A 19,980-nucleotide genomic window follows, 5' to 3' on the forward strand; every position below is an offset into this window, starting at 1 on the left:
GTCACACCCAACATTAGCGAAAAGAAACACCCCTCCCAATAAAATGGTCACATCCAACATGGCCGCCCCCATCCTTGGATGCAAAAACAGAACAGGTTTTGCTATCGCAAACCTGTAATCATAGGACTTGCCTTCCCTAGTGTGTAAATTAAATGTAGTTACTTAGAATTGAAAGACTTGTTTGACCTTACAAACATGTGGCGGCACTAAATTTACATATGCAAGTTGGTGAGAGAAAGGATACTGTTACCAGCAATGTTGACATGGCAGAGTTCCAATCTTGTATTTCAACTTGACCAGACCACTTGACTCTTTAAAAGTCATCAGCCTTCAGCAATATAACATCAGATGACTTAAGCAACATTACTGATCCATCTACAAATTTGATGTAGTATAGCAAAATCTTTCTAGAGATCATAATTTTCAATATCAAGAATTTGTGCCTGAGAAAAAATGTTGTCATGGCAACACCGAAACATTGAATGGTTTTCAAAATCATTTATCATGCCTATGTGACTATGTCTGCATTGGCATATTAGCAATATAATATTATCACCGCCATTATCGAACAAATACAATGTCCATTTCGTCTAGTAAATACAAAATCAGCAAAATGAAAGGCATACAAAATCTGCCAAAAGAAGTACTGAATCATGTCTAGATTGATCAATCTTTTGTCATATTCTGAGAAATTTCTGAATCAATTTCTAGATCTAGATGTTTTTGTATTGCTGACCCAACAGAACACTAAAGAAAGAACACTCTTTTATCAGGATGATTCACACTTGAGCTGACTCATAACTGTCCTGTAAGCGGCATCGCCCTTCTAGTCAGGATGTACTGTGGGGACATGGACCACAGATGACACATGGGGCCCAGAGATGGCTCCACCAAGGTCATACAAGGTCATGATGAAAAATACCACAAGGCCAAAGGTCACAGTTGGGCTGAATCTAATATCTCCTGATTACATACATCATGTATATGTGATACAGGACTAGTATATAAAGGGTTGGACAAGATTTTAAACTGAGGAGTAAGTACATGTATGTTCAAGAGTGCAATACTAACATTGACTTCAAAGTTCAAATACATCTGGGTATGATCTTTAACATAGGCATGCAACGACTTTAATTTTTGCCTCACTAGATTTTTGGGGACACCTGTTTTAATAAATCCATCCTAAATCCTATTTTACTCTACCAGACTAACCATGCCCGCTATAGGGAGAATATTTGCCAGGAGAGGTTGGCCACCATAGGGTTTCATTTGCAGGCGATGTTAACATTACTGTGGACTGACTCTCCTATCCTTTTATTCCTTCTTTTGCCAAATTCAACTATCCATACCCCCGTAGGAAGGCCTAGTGGAGGCTATGAAAAACTGATTCACAGCTTATTAGGCACTTGGCATTCCTTACTTGATATAAACATACCAGCCTATAGCTATAACCTTACTAGTACTCCAGTACTTGTACTAGTAGGCCAAAGGTTGAAGAGAAAATAGGTAGCTGTAGTACTGTACTTGACTTGCAAGTGGCCATGATTCTCCACATGTTTTCGCTTGCCTTTTCAACATCACAGACCAATCTCTGGCTGTCTATGCAGGTCAGACTATTTTCTGTATTTTTACCTTTTGAGAATTTGACCAAGGTGGGTGGGGCGATGGGATTGGTCTGTAGCTGGGATGTTTAACCTTTAGCCTGCTGAGGTAGCCATTTGGCACCAGCTCTGTATTGGTTATGACAGCTGGGTGAAGGTTGAAACCTTGCTTCTCAACTACTTTGTATGTTAAGATAAGTTACATGTATTTGTACATATATATACAGATATATGCATACATACAGTGACATGAAAACAACTTTGGCAAATTTGTCCTACCCTAGGCCTCTTGATCAGGTATTTGTATACCTTACAGCTATTCCTTGGCAATAAAATTTCACTAAAAATTGTAAACTTAAATTCTGCAAAGACTACTAAAACTATAAGTCAACTACAACAAAATTGCTTTAGCAGTCATCTCTGAAATCTAGATCACTCTACAGTAGACCACTGAATGTTAAACTTCCAAACAGGGCAACACAGCAGATCCTACAAATCTATAACACATGGCCAGACTAGGGTGGCTGGAAATTGTTCTTGATGCAATCTGATCAACTCAACAGATCCATGCAAATTCAATTACCTGCAGGAACAATTAGGCGCAGTTTACATTACGTTTTTCGCGTCAGCGGCGAAATTTCCCGCTGTCGGGAGGCCGCTGTCGCGATGTCTCTAGACACACCGCCCGGAAATCTGACAGACACCTGCGGTGCTTGCATTTCGCCATCTTGTAGAAAGTATCGGGCGTAAGCATAACAAAAGCAAGAAACAAAATTGTATGATTGTACAACGGTAGACGGCGTCTCCCCGCCCGTATTAAACTACAAAGCAAAGCCTTGTTTATGTGTAGATATTCCATGCTCATCACTCGTAAATGTGGGGAGGGGGGCACAAGTACGATAAATATATCCGCGGGGAAATGAATGCACGGCACAAAAGTCGCCGCGGATCCCGCGAATCTCTCTCTCTATATATATACTGGGGATCTAAGTAGACTTACAATATGCTAATCAACGCGTGCTTTATGCTAATCGCCGAAACCCCGACTCCCGCTGACGCGAGCCCGACGTATTCTCTTTAGACGGAGTTTGAAGTTGACGGGGACTCCCGCTATGCTGACGGGCGACGGCTTCGAAGCTGACGGAAGAAAATTTGTTGACAGCGGGACTACGTCGACGGGAATTGTCTTTACACGGGGTTCCCGCTGTCGCCAGTGGCGCTGACGGCAAAAGTATAATGTAAAGAGAGCCTTATATTTAGGTGCTGACTATTGGGGCAGAGTGCAAAAAAAACATGTATCCCCAAAAGGATTACCATTCAGGTGAAGAAAATTCCAGATACTATAGCTACATGTATAGGGAGGTTTGCCCAGACAAAAAAAATCTTTACTTTACTAGTACCAGTATATATGGCTGTTTTTCAACAAGGCCTACAGCTTAGGCATTTCAGCTATCTAACATGTACAGGTGAGTATGGGAAGGAAAACGCTTGAGACATTAAAGGGAGGCTAAACTTAGAATTGAAAAGCCTAATATACTTTGCTAAATATACCCCAAAGTAAAGTTCTCACTTGTTTTACATAAGTAAGTGGTCATAGTTCTGGGCTCTCCCACCATTAGCAACCTGCATCATACTGATAGCTAAACGCCTGATGATTGAATTAATCAATTATTAGTATTACCACATTCCGGCATTTCCAAACCAGAAAGAATAGGGCTTTTCGATCTGGCTTTCTGAGGATGGATTTGGAGGAATTTTTCAACAAATTTGAGGGAATCAACGAGTTACTGAGCTTTGAACTTGGTGTTATTTTTTCTTTCCATTGTCACACCTTCGTTTCTTACCAGTCCCTTTTAGAACTAAATGAATTGCACCTTTGACCCTGATCTGCCATTGATCAGGTGGGTGACAAAAGATACCTGTGATTTTGGCTACCACCATTGATACAGGAACAAGACCAGTACAAACATGTCCACAGTTCAAATGACATGCAAACAAACCTGAACAATACCTGAGATCTCACTTTGAAAGAGGTAACTTGGGTAAGCCTTTCACTTTACCTTTACTACCAGACTGTGTTTGAAGTTTCAGAGATAAAAATAACATTTTACACAGTTATGTCATTTACTAATTAGCCGTTTGTGCTACTAGTATTGTAGGAACAGTATGGTACTATTGTAGCTATAGCTGAAGTCAGGGTGGAAGAGGCTATATGATATCACATAATCAACCTCAATTTTCCAAATAAGGTCAAGATCATTAATTAAGTATGAACTGGTCTTTGGACACAATCAGAATTCTAACACTAACAGGTACCTACTCAGGAATGAAGAAATACATCAAGTTATCCCATTGTTAAACATTAGTTGGCACTGACTAAGGCCATGTTGATTTGATTGTACATCAATTTACAGCATGATATATATATGTATATAATTCTCATCTTGCAGCTGCTTTGTACAATTTACATTGTGGCCAACTGGCCATTAACTTCTCTTTTTTGTGGAAACGGTTGAAAATTGAAATTGATGCACGTGGATGTCATCCGTATAATCAAATCAACATGGCCTGACTGCAGTTCAAAGGTTCAGGAGAGAAGCCCTGATTATGCAACCCTATCACAGGATCTGTTACAAGTCAATAATGCTATCTGGGTCTTTTCAAAGAAGCCATAATGGCCTACGTTAACTGCATACTAATGGTGACAATTTGATGTCTTCTTGAGAAGGCGTCCAAGTAATATCAATTACCACAGACATTTTTCACCAGACTGTGCAACATCACCAATAGAAATCAATACAGAACCATGACAGAACACATGTCACCCTTGAAAGAACAGCAAGGTATCTAACATGGTCATGTCATGTCATGTACAATTGTTCTTTATTTTCAAACTTAATCACCCAGCAAATCACTATATATAATATATGAGTAGATGTTGCATATACATGTACCATTAAAGCATAATTTCCAGCAATAAAATAGATAAAAACACAATGTATATAATTTCAAGCCTACAATTTCACCTTTCTAAAGAAATGTCAAAAGCCAAAATTATATCTTTCAAGTCGTTTCTAGGAGCACTCATAATCTATCTGTCATAGTCTTACATGCAGACCAGGGGGTCTCAATATGGAAACTGTATAATCTTATTAACACTGGGAGAGTACATAAACCAATAAAGCACTTATACAAGGGACAAATCCATCTTGTTGATTTGAAATTTTAGGATATACAACAAGCAGACAAATGTTCAATGTATAACTGTGATTGACTCTCTTTGACTTTCAGTTGAAACTTTGTTTCACAGAATTCTCATACCTCACATTTCACTCAATAATGCTTTGTGAGGACAAGGCCCAACAAAGCATAGCCAACAAAAGAGCAGGCAATTCAATTGCAGTAATCTACAGTGGTGTGAATTACTAATTGATCCAAATGCCAACCAATTTCCTATTACGACATGCACTCACTCGTAACTGTAAGTTCATGGTGAGGACAAGACTTAGAGACTGTTATCCATCAGATTTGCCATTCAAAATCTGTCCCAGGAATTATGCAAATTCATTTTTAATAATATATGATTTATTACTATCGATGGCCGTATGGTTGACAGCCACATATTGTCGATGTCATCAATGTCAACATTAATTTTCATAAGATATACAATTCTAATTGCAAAAATTACAGATGTTAACTTGCGTCTTCAGTGGAGAAAGCCTTTGATATTAACTTTCTAACCAGCAATGATGATAATTATAGCACCTCAGTGTTTCTATACTTTATGTAATGTATATTTTGCTAGAAAAAATGTGATTACAAATTAGATGTACTGTGTTATTAAAGTACAGTATCTGTTTTCACAAAACTGAAGAGAGTGGGGAAGGTTTACACATACTGTGATTTAAGCCTGACTTATTCTATGGCATGTCCAGAATCTATAGACACTGTCACACACACATGGCTACACATTTCAAAACATCAACAACAACATCAACAACGTCAAAATATTCTAGATGCTGTGGGATAACAAATTAAATAACAAAAGGTTTAGTTGTTTACTCGTACACAATGTCAGGAATGGTGGGAGAGTGTAAACAAAGCAGATAGCCGGCTTCTAAACATAGACCTGACTTTCTAACGTCATCAACCCAAGGCTCCCCCGGGTCAGACGGCAAGATGTTGTTTTGGAAAGAAACACTTTAACCGAAAATACATTTTACGGAAACTGTTCGGGTTCAAACAGTCTAACAACAGCAGCTATATACGCAAATGGCCAGCTTGTAACGTTGTCTAGTGAGTTTAGTGCTTCCTATGGGATTTGGGTTAGTGTTTATGACACATGAATATTGAAAGTTTTGGCAACCTTGCTAGACCAGAACGTCGGCCTACGCCCCCCTCCCCCTCACGTACCCGGACATCCCTGCATCGACACATCAATTTGCTGCCATAACGGCCTGTCAGGGACGGTCTAGAGTTACCATTCGTAACAATACCTCTTCTGTACAATAAAACAATCCACTCACGTCTTCGTGAAGCTTCGGAAACTTTCCAGGCGGCTGTTAAATTCTTGTGATCGCTGAAATCCGGGGGTTGGTGCAGGGGTACAGATTTCTTCCAGCGACGACTTTCGAAGGTATATCCGATGTTAGAACGCCCTAGACGACAACAACTGCTAGAACGGACTATCTACAACGGATACATACACTACAGGGCTTTCAAACTATGACTTCGGCGTCAAAATCGTCCTTAATGAATGCAAAATATGACCTAACTCTAAATCAGGTGATTACACCACCCTGCTGTGGCCATTTTCTGGGTCAGCCTTAGTACACTATAAAGAGCCGTCGGTCGGATTACTGCGCGGCCGTACACCTGCGTGTTACTACGCGGAGCGACGTTAATGAGTACGTCTTTTGAAAGTCCTTTTAAAGTCTGTGGATGTGTTATTCGCATAGTTATTCGTATTTGCTCAACCAAAAGCTAAATGTCTCCGGTGGACCTCAAAACGTTGAATTTTACTGGAAGTGATTATAGTGGTTGGGATTGAAGTGTTGATGCACAGCGCCCTCTGGTATTGCTAAACATACTGCAGTCCATAAAATTCGTCTGCAGGTCCATTACAAACTGCAAGGCAATCATTATGATTTCTGTGTCTATTATCCTCACTTCCATACGTAGCAGTACTGTACGACAACGAAAGACAACACAACACAATCTTTTCTCAGTACATTTTGGTAATATTTTTCTCAGCTGCACCAATATCTGATACATTTTATGCAAGTATGCATCTTTTCAGACAGATGCACATTGGATGCCATTACAGTAACTGCAACATGCACAAATCTAACAGAAGTTCCAACGTATGCCTAAGACTAGTTCATAAACCTTTGTATCCTAATCAACAAGTGGTACGTATTACAATCAATTGTCCAATCCTGTCAAATTTCATTTCATTTATCACTGGCCTACTTTCTAGCCTAGGTGCCATCCTCCGTTGTAACCACTGGCTCAATCTTTTCGTTTGCTAACCCTGGTACCCAGGCTACCTACTTTCAGCATTTCAGTACCTAAACCTCTTGACTGAAGTACTTATTCCTACTACCAGTTTTCTAACTCATAACATAACTAATGATGCTGTTCAAAATCTTGCACCCTTGTTACCAAGGACTACGTCCACATAGAATGTTTCTGTCATTTTCAAATAATTTCATTACAGGGCCTTGAATTGTTCACTTTGGCAAAAACTGTCATAGATATTTTCTTCATAAACAAAATAAAAAAAGTTGTGTTGCTTATTACCATATTTCAAGAACACCACTTCCTATACTTTCTAGCAGCATTTAACCCATACCTTTTACAAACGTACATGTATCCGACAATCAATTATGCTTCACCAAAAAAAAAAATTCATTCAGAATCAGATTTGTTCATTTCCAGCAAGACACCGTCTGAACACCATGTCAAATATTGCAAAAAATACAGTGGTCTGTTAACCTTCTCCCTGCTGCCTAACTCTGTGACTAATAGGGAATTGGGTGTCAAATGGCTACTTCAGAGTGCTAAAGGTTAACCAAATTTTGACAGAGATACCAGGAGCTATCAAAAACCATCAGTCCTATTTCTAGGCAGCATTCAGGTTGATGTCAAACTACGCAGAAGCAAATTTCACAGCAGTGAATCTTGCATTCAGTAGTTTTCTACCAATATTCAAGATCACTATGCAGAATTTCAAAGGTATGCTTTGGTGAGAAAATACAAAACAGGAAGTATTTTGCTGCTGAGTTCTACTAGGCAATCAATCCTTTTTACAATCGTACAATGTTGTGTTATCTTACAGCTCTTGGCATTTAAGGATGCTTGTAACTCAAGACACGTTATCAAACTGCCTAGCACATACAGTGAATGATATAACACCCATTTGAAGGCTGCACAATGCTTTCATTACTGGCCCACCTCAATACTCACAATACTTGGTCACACACATGAACATACACTTGTAGATTGACAATCAGGCTGTACAATGATATCATGGTTTCGTGATGACCTGTTCAACTTGCAGTATCTCTGGCTTGGCACACTGATTTCCATGCAACATCCCTATGGACTGATCAACACCACTGGAAGACCCTTGACTTAAAAACGAATAAGTCAAACCTCAACAATAGTCAGATGACTCAACTATGTTTTACCATTACGAAAGCACTATCGCAACTACTTTGTTCACATAAAAGTTAACTGAAGTGTTGGCAATTACATACTAGTACATGTAACAGAATGATCTGAAGTAACAAAGTACTTAAGGCTTCTTATATTGATTGGCTGTGAAGCTTGAAAGATATACAGATCTTTAGATGTAAAATTGTAAGAGTACTAGTATCACAACTTGAGAATCTCAACGTCATAATAACTACAAGGCAATTATTCAGTAAAAATATGCGTTGAATTACTTAGAGATAAAGGACACGTTAGATGAGAATGTAAGAACAGCCAAGGTACACAGTGGGTTGAAGAGTCCAAGGGAAGGGTTTCAATTTTTACTAGGCTGGTCAAAGTCCACGAAGAGGACAAGTCAACTGTGAATACAACTGGAATTGAGTATGATATGTTCGAGAATTTTGGAACCAGTGATTTTTATCAAAATAAAGCTATCTACACAAAGACAAGCAACCAACAGAATAATCAAATAACATGTGTCACTTCATATTTATTCCATAATTTTTTTTTTTTCAAATTTCAACATCACCATATCAGAGGTTCAAGCTCCATCATTCTCATTTTTTTCTTTTAAGTACCATTTTACTTGAAGAGCTTTCCATACTTTAGAGGTACACTGAGGAGGCTTTGATTTGCCATTGCACTTGCTTGAAGTAAATCCATTTCACATGAGAGTTTTTCTTTCTAAATTCAAAGTGACCAACATTTGAAGACTTACAAAACACAAGTAAATTGTTTCATCAAACTTGCATAAACAACTTTGGAGTTTTATTTCTCTTTGCCCCACAAGTTAAACTTTTCTCATGTCTACCAAGCACTGTAAGCTATATGGAACGTGCAGTTTCCTGCTGTATTCACGGCTGAAACGTCTTACTTTCTTTACTTCTCATTTGTTGCAATGATTACTATTTGAGGCATGAATGGTCACATCAACATTGGCACCATGCAACACGTCACTTGTAGTGGATGACAGAGGTGGAGAACAACAGTTTCTTCTTATTTTTGTTCTTCTTTTTCTTTCCTCCCGAAGTCTGAGGCCCAGCTGATGATTCTGTGGAAAAATAAAAAAAACAAGACTATAGTTATAACACTGCAATGTAATCATTGACATGGATTAGCAGACTCTCACAATAGCATTATCTGAAATTCAACAGAATAATTGTGTAACTTGCCTCATGTGTATTAATTTGATGTGTGAGCATTAGTGCAATAATCTCCATGAAATACACATGTAGGAGGTACTGTTTTTCGTTTGCGTGCTTTGCTTGCTTGTTTGTCTTGGTGTGTGTCTGCAGTTATGTGAATATTGTAGAGATATGAGGCAGAAAATGGAGTAACCAGAGATTGGCAAGATGGGAAAGTTGGCTCGGCACAAGTCCAAAATTGAACACCAAGGATGGGAAGGTTGGCTCCTTTTACTTACAAAACACATCTAATGTTATGCAAGGTTTATTGCTCAACTAAAAGCTCTCATTCAACATGACAACATGTATACTATAGTAGCCTGTCTATAGTTTTATGGCTCTACCTGCAGATCCGTCTAGGTTGCCTAGAGCCTGTGCGATGGCCTCGCTGAAGGAGTTCTGGTAGGTCGGCGCGGGAACCCAGTCCTCGCCAGGCTCGTCGTCCTCACTATCTGCACTGCTGCGCTGCTTACGAAGTTCAACTGAAGAAAAACGGCAGACGACTGTGTTAGATGCTCCGTAGATTCATTCACATTCGTGGTGGTTCTAATTCGTAGTAAAGTAGTACAGTAGTAGTAGACTGGAAGTGTATATTCAGATTGTCAATTTGCAGTGGGGAATCACGCACACACACACACACACCAAAAAATTACAAAAGTTTCAAGATTTACATGTATAGTACCTTAATGTATAGATAGAATGTCCTCAAAAATGACAGTATACTAAAGTGGATTTTCACCTCATAACAAGAGTATTTAGAAGCATAGAGGTATGGTAATATGAGGAAACTTCAACAATGCATACTGCTCAAGGCTCACCTTTTTGTTCCTTGGCTACCACTGCTCGTGGCCAAACCTCTGGCTTGGCTTGGCCCTCCCTCAACATCTGTAACAGACCCAGAAACAGAATTATTAGAGTCATGCAGAATGAGTTTTACTGCAGCTTTGGATACAGCTGTCAGCATAAGGCAGCAAGTTGCAAAATTATCTACATCAAAAGGGTGTTAACGTGGAAGTTCATCTGTGTTGTTAAACAACATTATGAACATGTATCTAGTCTCAAAACAGGAGTTTCCACAAATAGGGCAACTTTTTGAAAATTTGAGTGGTTTACCTGGGCGAATGATGGAGGTGGTGGGTAGAAGGGTGATGTGTCCTCAGGTGCTGCTGCTTCAGCTGCAGCTGTAGCACCTGCCGCTCCTGGCACAAACTCCACGGCAGCGGGGTTCAAGTTAGAACCTACATGTACAACACACAATAAAGCTGTGGTAAATAAAGAGAAGATTAACACAGCAAATCCATCCTACTCCAACATACCATTCTATCAATAACTGATACAAGAACCTTGATACTATCTTCGGGAAAGGACGCAATGCCTGTGGTATCCCAGTCTCGACTAACTTATGCAGTATATATCATCTTCTCCCATTGTTTATCTGACCTGGATTCAACCTAAGTGTTTGATTAGACTGAGAGCGTTTCAGTAATTCACAGCCTTAATCCTATGGCCTCGGTCAGTCAGTATTGACCATGGTAAAATCCTAATACACATTAGCGCTACAGCATCGGCTATGGCTTAACAGCCCTATGCAAGAAATGACACATTGGTCACATCTGATAGCTGAGTCAGTTGACCAATAAAACAGTATTAGTCACATTACTATCATTTCGTTGTCGAATTATGCTATGATTTGACATATAATTTTTTTATATACAACCAATTACTATTCTGTTAGTATTTTGTTAGTATTATTATTGTCTGATATGTTATTGTTATTATTTACTACTATAATTATATTATGAATTGTTAGATTTATGTTATTTTTGTTAATTTAGATGGGGGAAGACCTTGTATAAGCCACTATGGCTTTTTTTTCTTCCCCCAGCACATGTTTTTTGTTTGTTCTATTATGTAAAATTGATTTTAATATGTGCAAATAAACCAAACCAAACCAAACTTACTTCTCTGTAAGTCAGAGAGGAAAAAAGGATTATCATAAAATAGAATCTACACATTAATACAGGTGAGCTTTAAGGGTGGGAGCCACGGACCTGGTGATCCTATAGGAGTCTGGACAGAAGAAGAGGAGGCGGACCCCGGACTCTGGGACAGCTCGGATTCTGGGTTCTGTGGGTACAGAGGGTTCCGCCATTCGGGGAACTCATGTCTGCTCTCCAGGGCTGAACGCAGGTCAGGATCTGTCATCAAAGAGGAAATACAAAAAAAGTCAAGCCTTCTTGTGCACAAAATGAGTTTGTCAACAAAGGCAGTTCTCTATAGACCTCTTTCAGTGACATCAATGCAGTCGGACCTGCACAAGTGACCACATCTACATAAAGACCACCTGGCCGAAGTGACCACATTTTGGTGGTCCCTTAGATGATTTTGCCATTGACACAAGCATTAAAAATCCTGTCTACAGTGACCACCTGTCCACACAGCCTTTTTTCGGTCTTCTTGGGCAGTTTTAACTACTGCATAATTGCAAAAACAGCCAGGTTTGATCTACTCCCTTGGCATACTCATGAAGGAAACTGTGATGTTGACTTTAACATCTGACTCACATTGTCCAAGTATCTTCTTGGACTCTTCCTCTGAGATCCTGCGATCACGTCGCTGCTCCTGACGGTGCTTCTTGGCCCGAGCCTGCTTCCTCTTCTGAACTTCATCTAGAAAAACAAAAACGAAAGATGTTACGTGCTGACATGGTTGAGCTGCAATCAAGGGCAATTCCTGGTACAATGAACCTGTAAATACTGTACATAGCATTTGTCTTCACTGTCACAACCAGTGGAAGATAAGCTCTTCAGTGACCTAAACTGGACCGAGATCACTTTATCTCAGTAAGTAGCTATCATTAGAAACCACACTATAAAAGCACTCCACTCCATAGGTGGATGCCACAAGAAAACATCTCACCTTCAAAAAAGCGCAGTGTTGCCCGAGACACCAGCGGAGGTTTGATGGCCAGCTCGCACACGCTGAACTCACAGGTCAGCGGGAGGTGGCTCAGGTAGCGCAGACGTCTGCGAACATCCTAGTGAATCAATGACATCACATCATGTTTAATGTCTCAAACTAATTCTAGAGTTTCTCCATGGGCTCTATGGATTAATGATTATCCAGTAGCCTTGCCTGTCAATCCATTTACATGCTGTCCCAGTGACAAAGTCTAATTTTTTTGCTTTCTTAGTGTAACGTGTCCAGCTAATCTTGATCTTGATTGGGTACTGGGCAACATCCCTCTTGTTGTAATAGCCAGCTGGTCCCAATGAGGGAGAATACGAAGGAGACAGTTATAGCCATGAGGAAATGGCTTCTAAATACATGTGTACCAAGAAACTCACTTCTGTCATGAATTCTTGGTCTATCTCCACAGTCTTGCCACTGATCCTTTCAGGACAGTTCTCCAAACTTCCATACTCCTGAAACAACAAACAGAACATCAACTTAACTGAAACTATTTCTCACCATAACAAGTACTAACAAAGTCCATAACAACTTCTAACAAAATAGGTGACAGATCAGCAGCATTTTAACTGGGAATATTATCATTTTAATTCAAAACATAACATTGAAATGGTAGATTCATGCATAGAAGGTTAATCTCTAATCTTTATAAATATCATCTTACCTTGACAAGGCACTTGATGTTCAGAGAATGAAGGTATAAGTGCTGGCCATCGTCAGCTGTGGAGGATAGAAAAAAAATCACCAAGTGCACTACAACAAAATTACACAGACTCAAGATACAAATAAACTGCGAAGAATTCCTAAGGACAAGTTTTACAATGCAGACAGCTAAAATATTTCATACCTTGGTAGAAATAAAAGAAGTTCTTGGCCCCATATGGGAGACTGGTTGCCTCATGACCAGCTGCTGTTGCTCCCTGACTAGAACTGGCTGTAGTTCCTTCACCACCAGCAGAACTGGCTGTAATTTCTTCACCAACTGCAGAGCTGGCTGTCATTTCTTCACCAACAGCCACATCTGACTCCTTGTTTTCACCAACACTCTGCTCCTGAACTTCTTGGCTTTGAGTATCAGAGACAGGCAATGTTGTAGCTTCCTCAGCTGGCTCCAGGATGCCTTCAACAGCGATGGGAGACAGTAGAGCCTCATTCTCCACTTCCTCATCAGAGAAGGCTGATGCATACTGCACCGAGGGCTGAGGACACATACATACATATTGTGTTAGCATAGGTTTGGATGTTTCCCCATATTGCTGTGATTTGTATACATGACTTTGTGCTCGAACAATTTCATAGGTGGCAAGGTGGTCTTGTGATTAGGGTTGTTAACTTACAATCTTAAGGTTTTGGGTTCGAATCCCTAGCAGGCCCCAATGTTGTGCTTATGGCACTTAAAACCTATTTCCTCACTTAACTTAGCTTCGTTTAGGGACATCCTCTCAGAGGGGACATAAAGTAGGAGGTCCCGTGTTTGAGGAGAGACACACCTCTGTTAAAGATCCCACTTATCAAAAAGAGTAACCCGATGTGAGAGGATCAAACCTTACAGTCTGGTCTTACACAGGTTGTATGTACTGTACAAACCTGGTGTCTTACACCTAAGGGTAGTACTGGCTATGAGAAACAAACAAATACATTTCGTTTGAGTAAAAAAAGTAAATTTGATCTTGATGTTTCACCTTGGAAGCCTGCCAGGTGTTCTCAGATGGTTTCTCCTCCTTGCTGTCCTCCTCCTGCCCTCCCTCCTCTGTGCTCAGCCCACCAGCTGCAGCTGCCAGCTGTTCCACCTGCGTCTCTGTGATGGTCTTCTCCTCACGCTCAGTAAGACTCTTCAGGGCTGCCTCAATGAAGCAAGCTTCTGGGCACTAAACATATAGATTTATATGTTATACTCAAAATGACATACTACTACTGTAATTTACTTTATCTTCACGGTAGCAAAATTTCATGGTGTGAGGAAAATGGATATTTTCACTGAACTTCAACTTCACGGTGGTGGCAAGTGATTTACAGAACAGATGTGTGAAGGAATCATAAATAATTACAACAGGTTTTTCACAGTGATGATAAGTTCACGGTACAGAGGTGACCATGAAAACAGTAAACATAAAGTTACAGTGAAGGAAAGAAGAATAGAAATTCTTACAACAGAAAGAAGAAATAATTACAACAGGTTTTTCACAGTGATGATAAGTTCACGGTACAGAGGTGACCATGAAAACAGTAAACATAAAGTTACAGTGAAGGAAAGAAGAATTACAGTACTGTGCTCTAATGCATTAACGATTTCAGATATCATTTGTTCTCCATTTAAAGGTCTAAATTAAACTCAAGACAAAAGATAATGGATGATAAGTGCTGTTCATACACTTACATCTTTGTCCTTTTCCAGTTGATCCTGTAGCATGGCCTTCTCAGGACCGATGATCTGAGAATGTACCTGGTCACTGGAAGCAACCAGGAGTTTCACAAAGCGAGTGTCCACTTCATCTAAAACAGTTAAGTAATACATCATTTAAAGACACATCACAGAAACAAAAATAGAGCAAAAAACAAGCTTTCAATTGGCAACTGTTGATTTACAATGCTTTGGAAAATATTTTTCCATTTAGTGCTTTGCTAAAAATGGGAGCCATAGTAAAGCCGCATTGTACGAGAACTAGCATCATGGACACACTGGACAGAGCCTCTTGGAAGTACACTATGAAGACTAGCCGACTGCCACGCACCCGTGTCAGGGATGCCTTCAGAAGGATAATCAAATACTGTAAGTCTACTTAGATCCGCGGGGCCTAAAATCCGCGGTTTCGGGCAAATGGAGAATCCGCGGTGGTTCTAAATTCGCGCTGGGCGATGAGTAGAAAAAAATAACTGAATACTGCCATCAGAAAATGTTTGGTTAATTTTTAAAAATCAAAAATGTTACGAAGGTCGCCACAAAACTGCTTCAAAATCGTCAGAAAATGCGGTCCACGCCGAAACTGTGACGGGGAATTCCCGCCTTGTGATCACGTGAAATCTTGCAGTCAACCAATCAGAGCAAAGTTTTTCTGACTCAAACCAATCAGCGCTTAGAACAGGCGGTAAACAAGAGTAAACAAAGATGGCGACCCAGCCCGGCCCTTGCCGCTAGCGTGCTGTATTTTGAAGTAAAATTACGGCGTAAACACGACTCATCTACCCTACCTAAGCAGAATTTCCACGGGAAGAAAATTAAAGGGATAGATTCTCCACCGAATACGACCACAAATGGCGGCAAATCACAGCGTAGGGACTCAAATGCTCGGGCGAAAATCTTTTTTTTTTCTTTACGTATTTTTGCTGGCTTTCTTGAAAAACAGGTTTTTAATGAGATCAACATATGTCAAAGGCACCGATATCGATGGTTTGCAAGCATAACAATAGCAAGAAACAAAAGAGCGTGATTATACGCCGGTAAACGGCGTCCCCACGCCCGTAACAACAATGCAAAGCCAAAATTGTGGCGTGTATCTCCATAGTTATTTTCTGATTTCTCGGTAAATTACTCTATGTGTGTAGCGGTCGGGAGTAGCGACGCCGCTCGGCCAAACTCCTGCGAATCATATGTAATATCACTTGTTAACTCGTATGTACTGTGTAAAAGCTTGTCATGTTTTACACAATCGCGTGCATTGTTTATGTGTCGCTTTTCCCTGAAGTCGAGCTCACTCGTATATGTGGGGAGGGGGGCAAAAGTACGATAAACATATCCGCGGGGAAATTGATTCGCGGCGCAGAGGTCGCCACGGATCCCGCGGATCTAATTATACCGCGGATCTAAGTAGACTTACAGTACTACTACTACTTCACCTCATATTGAGGATGACAAAAGAAAAAGAAGACATGCACACACTAGGCCATCACAAACCATATTTACCATCTACATTGAAAGGTTGAGCTCCTTTGTCTGCCTTCTGTTTCCACTGAGACACTGGCAGCGCTACGACAGACCCACGCTCACGTTTCATCAGGCGCATGGTGATCTCGCCACCAACCGCATACTGGGGAGCTGCCATAGACACCACACTGGAAAGATACATATATCATGCCATTACCATCTACTTATAACAAGGCATGCTATATTGAGGGATTTTTAAATATTACAAGTTTTTACTTTTAGGATACAGTGTGGTAACTACATGTAGGTAAGCAGGTACATGTAGGTACGTAAGCTGGTTTTGGCTGTTGTCGCTCATCTGACATGAGCTGTCAGAAACCATTGCAGTCCTTAGTACGGGACATCAAGTCATGGTCCACTGTTCATTGTACTTGTGAAAAAAGGCTAGGGGAATTTCCTGTGTACAATGAACCTGCATACACTGTGCATAGCATTTTCTTCTCTGCCATGACCAGTGGAAGAGTAGCTTAGCTTTTTATTGAACTCATTTGAGCTAAACTGGTTTGAGATCACTTTAACTTTCTTAGAATCTTACAAGCTGGATGTACAAGATACAAAAACAAAACTACAGAGACCTTTTGAGGTCTTTCTTGTGGACAGCATCATAGCAGATAGGACACTTCCTCCAGGTCTTGTCGGACAGTGCCAGGTAGTGTAGGATACAGGGCCAGCAGTAGATGTGGCCACAGCGGGTGATCTTAGCCGCAGTGGGGGGATACAGGCAGATGGGACACGAGGGGACCTCGTTACTGAACAAGCGCTGAAACGCAAAGATACCAGTTTAAAACCTTTGTAATAAAGGACAATGGTAGTACAGCTATCTGTACAATAAGCACTTTCACACATTCGAGTATGCATGTGCAACATCAGAGGTGAAGGCCCCTGGCTTGTAAACAGCTCTCGTCTCGACCATTGTCTCGATTTGCATTATAACAACATCCAGAAGGGTTTTGGTTACGTCTCAGGGGCCTTCAACGTTGACACTGCACATGCATACTTCAATGTGTGAAAGCGCTTATAGTAGTACCGATTAGGCAGATTATCATTTACATTTACATACTGGGGTAAAAAAAGGAACAAAAGTAAATAATCATGAAAACTTAGTATACAGGTACAAGATACAAAGATCCTCACCACTTGTTCAATGCTACTCCAGTCTACCAGAGTGTCTGGGTCTGCAGAGTGCACAGTGTAGTCCCCCGTATCACGCACCACAAACTGGCAGCTAACAAAACAACACAGGGCACAATATCAGTACATGTACATCACATAACACATCCCAATTGTATAAGGTACAATCTACAACTTATAAACATGACTAATATTAGTAATAAGGTAGGAAACTGAAAAATACATGTCTATAGATAAACCTAAAGACACTATCATTAAGTATCAACTATAAATTACTAACTTTGACTGAAGAAACTGCTCCTTGTTGAAGGGGTGTGCTGCCCCTCCTTTGCGTCCCCACTTGTTCCTGCTCTTCCACGAGGTGTGCTGCCCCCCTCCGTACTGGGAGGCGTTCTCCCTCCGCTCGTAGGTAAAGTTGAGTAAATGGTTCAGGTTCATCTTGCGAGAACCTTTCTGCAAGGCTGAGCCCACCTCAGCCTCGCCCTCCTTCGCTACCTGTGGTTATATAAATTTGTACAATCTTGTTTATTATTTGCACACTTTAAATGCATTTCAAAATTCAATGAAAAAAAAACAGCTATGAACAGATCCCAGTGTGACAGATAACAAATAGAAACTCTTCATAAAAGACAATGAGTTAAACAGTATTACCTGAAATGGTCTATTTAGTATATTTTACTTGAATTCTAAACATTACAATATGTATAAGCCATGTGTAATGATACAGACAGTTTTTGATATGCACACTGATACAAAAGATATTTGTGTTGAAATGACAGACAACAGATTCCACAAAAATATTCAAACAGTCGTGTTTAAATCATAACTTACAACATAAATCAGCATCTTCTAACAATATGTGAAACCAAAAACCTTAAGTCCTCAACACTACCCACTACACGTAATAACTAGCAATAAAAGTATTGTGTTTCACATTTTGGGTGCATTCGATAAAAAGCAGACATAAAACCATCTTTCAGCACTGCTGTACTTATCATGTTCCAACTTAGATGAAGTTAGCATACAGTCAAAAGAAACTGTCGTACTTCTCTATTAACCTTTAGCACTCTGAAGTAGCCTGTTTGGCGCCCAATTTCCTATTGGTAACAGAGTTTGGCAGCAGGGAGAAGGTTAACAACCCCATTGCATCACAATGACACAACATTCCAACATACCCACCTCATCACATCTCCTGGTATTGTAATCACTAGTATTGCATCTGGACCGAGGACGCTTGTCAAAGGACCTGTCAAATGGCTTTGTCTTCTGTGTCTGAGGCCGTCTCCCTTGGCCGAGACCCCCAGGTCGCGTTCGGCCCCCATAGTTTGGTTCTCTCTTCCTGTCATACTTGGGGCCTGCATTTCCCCAGCCTCTGCCACTCTCTGAAATAGTAAGTACATTCAACATTGAACAATGTATTCATTTTTGCTGAGATAAGCATGTTACAATTGCAGAATTCTAGACCTGTAGAAATGAGAAGTGTTGTTTTTTCATTGTTGTAGCACAAACTTAGAGTGACACTGGTAATGATTTAGCCTGGCGATGCAACAAAATAAATTAGAGCCACATGTCAAAGGGGGTGTGTCCCTTGCACCTGTTTCAGGTGTTGCGTCGGTCAAGTACACGTGAGTCCTTGTATATTGGGATCAAGTTTTATTCACACACCATTTTAAAGCATGCTGTCATAATTTATTTTTGTCCTTGGGTTGCGTCCCCACGAAATAATCACTCCAACGAAACACTTGAAGTCACGAAAACATCCGGGTTGGCATGCAGTACTGTTTTCCAATCAACAGGTGCAGAACCGTACATGGAGTTATGTAAACGCAAATTATTCAGATACTGATTGGGCCCACGTAATACACTTTTATAGACAGATCCTGAGTGGCCAACGCTTTAGAAATGTTTTAAAAGAAATGGGAAGAACTTGAAAGCATTTTTTTTTTTCAAGTTCTTCCTTGATCACGACGTGACCTAAAATTATTTTCGTGTATCGTGTTGACCAATGTAGAACTCGGAGAAGCCCAAAACATACCTTGTTTTGCACTCTTATTCCCATCCTGCGACTGCCCCTTGGTGGGTCCTGCAGACGGAGAACGACCAGAAGACTTTCTTTCCATTTGTTCCGGAGTATCTACCATGGACAACGGACGACTCGGGCAAAAACGCCGCTCCAAATGTTGGAGAGACTCGACCAGCACTCGACTTCATCTTCTACAGCTTCATCTTGACGCAACCCAGATACCCAAAAGAAAACAACTTCTCTCCAATACAGAAGAGCAGTTGAATAATAAAATTCAACGGGGTAGGAAGACAAAGGATACGTAGAAGTAACTGGGGGTGAATTGTCCCCCAATTACGCGCTTATTACCCCAGAATTTGGGGCAAAACACGGAGGAAAAATCACAACTCTCCCTCCAAGATGGCGCTTCCCTGCCGGTATGTGCGTGTCCCG

The 19,980-nt window shown here is 40.4% G+C and overlaps 2 protein-coding genes across 13 annotated transcripts in view; both read right to left on the minus strand.

Annotated features, from left to right (window-relative positions):
* The window catches only part of LOC136441125 (CAP-Gly domain-containing linker protein 1-like), an 81,404-nt gene extending 74,977 nt beyond the window's left edge, over window positions 1-6,427 (minus strand). For all 12 annotated transcript variants that reach the window (XM_066437262.1, XM_066437271.1, XM_066437291.1 and 9 more), the window contains exon 1: window positions 6,128-6,427. The gene's annotated coding sequence lies outside the window, so the exon portion shown is untranslated. The remainder of the gene's footprint in view (window positions 1-6,127) is intronic.
* Window positions 6,428-6,820: 393 nt separating this feature from the next.
* On the minus strand, window positions 6,821-19,966 carry LOC136441200 (E3 ubiquitin-protein ligase RNF10-like). The gene is made up of 18 exons (XM_066437342.1): window positions 19,561-19,966; window positions 18,705-18,907; window positions 17,806-18,020; window positions 17,529-17,619; window positions 16,970-17,154; window positions 16,374-16,522; window positions 14,850-14,965; window positions 14,155-14,340; window positions 13,320-13,671; window positions 13,137-13,192; window positions 12,850-12,927; window positions 12,422-12,539; window positions 12,067-12,171; window positions 11,554-11,700; window positions 10,616-10,740; window positions 10,321-10,387; window positions 9,847-9,984; window positions 6,821-9,369 (listed from the first exon to the last, which is right to left on the minus strand). Exons 1-18 carry the CDS (start codon window positions 19,664-19,666, stop codon window positions 9,272-9,274), a joined length of 2,535 nt encoding a protein of 844 aa, XP_066293439.1. The 5' UTR covers window positions 19,667-19,966; the 3' UTR covers window positions 6,821-9,271.
* Window positions 19,967-19,980: the final 14 nt, after the last annotated feature.

This window comes from Branchiostoma lanceolatum, chromosome 1, assembly GCF_035083965.1.
Source record: "Branchiostoma lanceolatum isolate klBraLanc5 chromosome 1, klBraLanc5.hap2, whole genome shotgun sequence".
Classification (NCBI taxonomy): Eukaryota; Metazoa; Chordata; class Leptocardii; order Amphioxiformes; family Branchiostomatidae; genus Branchiostoma; species Branchiostoma lanceolatum.

Excerpts from the sequence above, each read along its gene's own strand:
- LOC136441200 (XM_066437342.1), bottom strand. The coding sequence starts at position 19,666 with ATGGTAGATACTCCGGAACAAATGGAAAGAAAGTCTTCTGGTCGTTCT. Across the intron at positions 12,928-13,136 it reads ACATCAAGTGCCTTGTCAAG|GAGTATGGAAGTTTGGAGAA; the intron begins GTAAGATGATAT and ends TTGTTGTTTCAG. Across the intron at positions 12,172-12,421 it reads AACACTGCGCTTTTTTGAAG|ATGAAGTTCAGAAGAGGAAG; the intron begins GTGAGATGTTTT and ends TTGTTTTTCTAG.